General features: G+C 38.8%; 1 protein-coding gene across 1 annotated transcript; it reads right to left on the reverse strand.

The window, feature by feature from the left end:
• Positions 1-4832: 4832 nt before the first annotated feature.
• LOC130591941 (uncharacterized) lies at positions 4833-6256 on the reverse strand. The gene is made up of 2 exons (XM_057395941.1): positions 5182-6256; positions 4833-4944 (listed from the first exon to the last, which is right to left on the reverse strand). The coding sequence occupies exons 1-2, from the start codon at positions 5966-5968 to the stop codon at positions 4904-4906; spliced, it is 828 nt and encodes a 275-aa protein (XP_057251924.1). The 5' UTR covers positions 5969-6256; the 3' UTR covers positions 4833-4903.

The raw sequence follows: 6256 nt of genomic DNA on the forward strand, positions 1-6256 counted from the left end.
TGGTTCCTTAATGACTCACGAACTTGTTTTAGACTCTAAATCAAGTGAACCAAAGAATAAAGGGTTGGCCTTAAAAACTGAAGTAGAAACGGATGATAGTGATAGTGATGAAGAACTAGCGTTTCTAACTAGAAAATTTCAAAACTTTTTGAAAAAGAATAGCAGTAACAACTTCAGGAGAGGTGGAAGCTGAGTGATAAATTGTTCATAGTTATCCTCAATCTTCACGTTTGTTTTTGTCCTCTAGCATCCATTAAAACAAGCGTCAATATCTTTACAACCTGAAAATGAAACATCAATAATCTTGGAAAGTAAACAGTATATGCTGCTGCCTGCTGGGACCTGAGACTGGCCGAGACTCGAGAGTCCTGAACAATCATGAAAAAGTGAAAAGCAGCTGTAAAACAATACTCTTTCAAGCTCTGCATCAAATGAATTGGTGCCTTTCTTATTCAATTAAATATGGATTGCCGTGTACATATTAGCTAGTGTGACTAAATCACTAATGAGGGTTGTTCCTAGCTATTGGACGCATTATTAATTTATTATCATGCACCTCTTTTTCTGTTTACACTTGTTTTTATGTATTTTATAGGATGATTCATTAAATGTGCTCTTAGAGTTTTAGGATTTTATACATTTTACGTTCGATAATGGGACGGTGAAAGCTGCTGTTGGTCATCTATTATTGAGAAGGGGATGATAATTTAGTATTACAAATTTACAATGGCTTTGTTGTGGGAATTTTCCTATTATATTCGTTTTAACTGTTCCTGTTAGTTACTGCTATTGTCAACTCATATTGTATTCAGCTTTTATTATATTCTTCTGGTAAAAGTGTATTCTTATATATACTCCCTCCGTTTCATTTTGATCTATATACTTATATTTTTTACCCATGTCAATGCAAAACTTTGAGAACATATATTTTTAGTTATGTATTGTAAAAATGATAGAAGGTACATATTAATAAAATACATGTTAGGATGAATCTAACAAGATCCAACATGACTATATTTTCATCCGTGTATAAACCACAAATAATGGTCAAAGTGAAATTAATGAATAGTGTAAATGGTCAAAGTGAAACTAGTGAATAGTATAAACCATTAAAATGAAACGGAGAGAATGTGAGTTAATGTTTGGCAATCGCCTTATCTATTTGTTTTTTTTTTGTAACATTAGATTTCCATAGTCATCGTTTCATTGATATAATTACATGACCACTTTATAGCGATTCCATTATCATTATCCTTCTTAAAGAAGCTAAAGATTCTAGACTTTTGGACTTTGGGCGAGAATGAAGAATTTTAGTCGAAAATTGTTTATTTTTGTGTGAGTGTGAATATCTAGCAAGATTATTAAGCTCCAAAATTTCGTCTCAAAGGAAAAAGAAGGAAAAAAAATTCCAGCACGAAGCTAGAATATCTTGCGGAAGTAGAGTAGCTGCTGGGAGCCTGGGACCCGGAGGCAGGAACCATCCACTATCAGGAAAAAGTGATTAGTAGCTGTAAATCAATGCTCATCGTTCGAGCTTTCCAATTTGGCATTCTTCTTTTTCGACAAATAACTTTTTAGTACATTGTCGTGTCCATATTAGCTACTTTTTTTAGAAGCGGTAGCGGATCAGAAATTGAGGAGTTAGATGGGTTCGTGTTGCAAGAATATCACATAGATACATAATGTTGCAACTTACAAGTATATTTTTGTTTAGGGTAGTTGTACAAGTGTTGGAAATAATTGTGTTAACATGTTGTAGGTTAATCTGGCATTCAATATATATAGTGTTTATAATACAGACCTATGATTATGAAAGTACCTTTCTACCCTTTACAATATAATATTATCCCTTTACATATAATATTATCGAATACACCCCCTCAATCTTTACGAGGTGAAACAACGGATAGATTGGTACGATATTTAGTAAATAAGTCAGTAGATAGGCCTTTAGTAAAGATGTCTGCAACCTGAGACTGTGTAGGAACATGTCGAACAATAAGACCTCCCTTGGCAACCATTTCTCGAACAAAGTGATAGTCAACATCGATATGTTTGCTACGATCATGATGAACTGGATTAGCAGTGAGATAAGTAGCAGAGACATTGTCGCAATAGACAATCACAGGACGACGGAGAAAATGGCCAATGTCAGCAAGAAGTTGCTTGAGCCAAATAGTTTCTGCAGCTGTGTAGGCAACTGCCCTATATTCAGCTTCAGTGGAGGATTTGGAGACAGTAGGTTGCTTTTTAGAACGCCAGGAAATTAAATTCTTCCCAAGAAAAACAGCATAGCCAGTAGTAGAACGCCGTGTATCAGGACATCCTGCCCAATCTGCATCAGAATAGGCAATAATAATAGTAGGAGAGCTGCTGCTGTATAAATACAGCCCATAATCCAAAGTGCCCTGCAGATATCTGAAAATTCTTTTCACAGCATGAAGGTGAGTAGTACGAGGAGCATGCATAAACTGGACACCATATTAACAGCATAAGCAATATCAGGACGAGTCATAGTTAAGTACTGCAATGCACCAACCATACTACGATAATCTGTGGATCGGCAAGAAGTTCTCCATCAAGCAGAGACAATGTTACTCTAGAGACAACGGGAGTGGTAACTGGTTTAACAGTATGAAGATGGAATTTACGAAGTAAATCAGAAACGTACTTATGTTGAGATAAAAATAAACCAGAGGGAGTACACACAACCTGTACACCTAAGAAATAATGAAGATCCCCTAAATCCTTCATAGCAAATTGAGAAGAAAGAACAGAGATGAATTTGGCAACAAGAGGAGGACTACTACCAGTAAGGACAATGTCATCAACATATAAGAGAAGAATAATGAGATGACCACGATATTTGAGAGTGAACATAAAAGTGTCATAACTGCTGCACTTGAAACCAATAGATAAAAGGAAGTTGCTAAACCGGGAGAACCAGGCCCTAGGAGCCTGTTTCAACCCATAAATGGACTTTCTGAGACGACAAATATGAGTAGGTTTAATGAGGGATGAATAAAACCCGGAGGTTGACGCATATAACCTCTTCATTAAGAAAACCATGAAGAAATGCATTTTTGACATCTAACTGACGAATAGACCATTTAAGATAAACTGCAATAGTAAGGAACCAAGCGAACAGTAGTAGGTTTAACAACAGGACTAAAGGTTCAAAGTAATCAATACCCCTGCTGATGATTGCCAAAAACAACAAGTCTGGCTTTGAACCGCTCAACAGAATCCGTCAGAAATGTATTTAATCTTGTAAACCACTTACAACCAAGTAAATTCTTATCATAGTTGCGAGGTACCAACTCCCATGTCGTTTTTAATCAAAGCATTATATTCATCTAACATAGCTTGACGCCAACGTGAGTCTTTAGACGCTTGTTTAAAATTAGTAGGTTCAGACTCTAAAATTTCAGTGTTGAGATTCATTAAGACACGAGGCTTAGACACACCATCTTTAAGACGAGTAACCATGGGGTGGTGGTTCACCACAGTGGGAGACGGACAAGGGGAGGGATTGGGAGACACCAGACTAGGGGGCGTGCGAGGCAACGCTGGACTAAGAGGAGATGTGGGAGACACGGACGAGGGAGAAGGGCCAGCATCGGCTGGTCCCTCGACACTGGCAGGCGCGGGCATGCGTGGCGGGCTGCTCGTGGCAGCAGGCGAGCTACGCATAGACTGGGGCGAGGCAGAAACCGAGAGCTGACTGGCGTGGGCAGCAGCGCTCAGCGCGGGATCTGGCGTGGCAGCAGCTGGTGAGCTGGGCGAGGCCACGAGAGGCAAGGGGGAAGCCCGAGCCGACGACGCGAGGGGAGGGGAGGGACACACCGGACCGGGTGAGCCAGAGGACGCGGAAGACTCAGGAGCTACATTTGTCAAATTCCAGTCAAAGGTAAGGACTAAGGGTGAAGTGTAGGGCACGGGTGACTCAGAGCCAATTAAAGCACGATACGGAAATTTATGTTCATGAAAAAGAACATGACGACTAGTGTAGACTTTCTTGGTAGTAGGATCAAAACATCGATACCCTTTATATTCCAATGCATATCCAATAAAAACACAAGTTTTAGATTTAGGTTGCAGTTTGTGATTTTTAGAGTTCAGGAACAAAGGAAAGCATTCACATCCAAATGTTTTCAAAAATTGATAGGAAGGAGGACGATGAAATAATTTTTCAAAAGGTGAAACACCCCCTAAAACCGAGCTGGGTAATCTATTGATAGTGTAAGTGGCAGTATATGATGCATCAACTCAAAATTCCGCAGGAAAGTCAGAATGAATAATCATAGTACGAGTCATTTCAATGATATGACGATGTTTGCGTTCTGCAACACCGTTTTGAGCTGGAGTGTGGGGACAAGATTTTTGAAAAATAATGCCGTTGTCAGAAAAATGTTGAAGAAGAGGAGAATTGTCAAATTCCCTTCCTCCATCACTTTGAAATATTTTAATTTTGCAATTAAAAAGATTTTCAACCATCTTTTGAAACATAAGGAATTTTGAATAAGCTTCCGATTTTCGACGTAAAGGATAAATCCAGGAATAGCGTGAAAAATCATCAACAAACACAACATAATAGCGAAATAATTGATTTGACAACAGGAGATTGCCAAAGATCACTATGAATTTTATATAATGGATAGGAGAAATATGTTCAACAGAATCAAAAGGTAAACGATGTATTTTCCCTAACTTACATCCTACACAATCATCATGAAACTTAGAGGTACATGTGATGTATTTATTTGAACATAATTTTCCTATAATGCTAGAAGATGTATGACCCAGACGAGCATGCCACACGTTCAACTCCTTAGTGGCTAGGAAAGCAGAAACATAAGGCTCAGGAGGGACAATGCTGGGCTGTAGAGGGTAGACACCTTGCTTACTGGTTCCTTGAAGCAAAATTTCCCCCGTTATCTGGTCCTTAACATAAACAGAATTTTTATCAAAACTCACAACACAATCATTTTCATGACACAACTTGTTAACTGATAATAAATTATGTTTTAAATTAGGGACATGACAGACAGATGATAAACGGAGGGGACGACTTGCAGTTTTTTAAAGTTAAATGTCCAGTACTTTTAATTGGGAGTAAGGTACCATTACCAACTACAACAGAACTAGACCCAGTATAAGGAGTTTTAATAGAGAACGTACCATCCTGAGGAGTCATGTGGGATGCAGCTCCCGAATCCGGGTACCAGACTGAGTCATTAGATTCACCACCAACAGACAGTGCAGCTAAGGCTCGAGTGACACTTTCTGAGGAGGAGGGAACAAAGTTATGATTGAAACGTTGTGGACAATAAGCAGCTTGATGACCTGGGAACCAACACAAACCACATGTATCGGAAGTAGGGGTAGAGGTAACATTGTTACTATTTGATGAATTACTCCCTGCAGACGACAAATTATTAGTAATATAATCCAGGCAAGGCATACTATAGGATGACAAGTTAGAAAATTTACTTATACCATTTGATCGTCCCCGATTACCATTGTTGTTGTTTCCTCCAGAGCCACGATTATTATTGTTTCCTCCATTCCCACCATTATTACCCCGAGCATTGTTGCCCCCACGATTATTAGTACCACCTCTGTTTCTGTTATTCCTTCCCCGATTTCTCCCTCCAGAATTAGTATGGGAGGAGGAACTTGAACCAGTACCAGTAGATTTAACGGCAAGTAAGGCATGATGGGACGATGAATCAGATGCATCCTTAGAATTTATCAATCTTTGCTCATGCAGTAGTAACTTGTGACGCAAATCATCAAAACTAATGGGGAATGGATAATGCAGGAGAGTAGTAACTATATGATCGTAATCAGGATCACGATCTAAACCAAAAAGGGTATACTGCACTAAATCCTGGTTCGACATAGGACACTGAATAGCAGCAAGGGAATCAGCAATCACCTTAATCTCACGTAAATATCCATCCATGGTCTAGGAAGTAGTCTTTTTAATACGAGTAAGATGGCCCTTTAACTCCATTGATCTGGCCATACTAGCATGCATAAATCTAGTCTGTAATCTAGTCCAAATTTCCACAGAAGTAGATAAATCATGCACATCTACAAAAATATCCCTAGAAAGTGTGGCAAAAATCCAAGATTTTATTTGCTGATCCACACGCAAATATTCATAGAACTGATTATTAGGAATAGAAACACCATGTTCATCAAGAACAGTTGCAGGGGGAATAATAGCAGAACCATCAACCATACCAAG

This window comes from Beta vulgaris, chromosome 6, assembly GCF_026745355.1.
Source record: "Beta vulgaris subsp. vulgaris cultivar EL10 chromosome 6, EL10.2, whole genome shotgun sequence".
In the NCBI taxonomy this organism is placed as follows: domain Eukaryota; kingdom Viridiplantae; phylum Streptophyta; class Magnoliopsida; order Caryophyllales; family Amaranthaceae; genus Beta; species Beta vulgaris.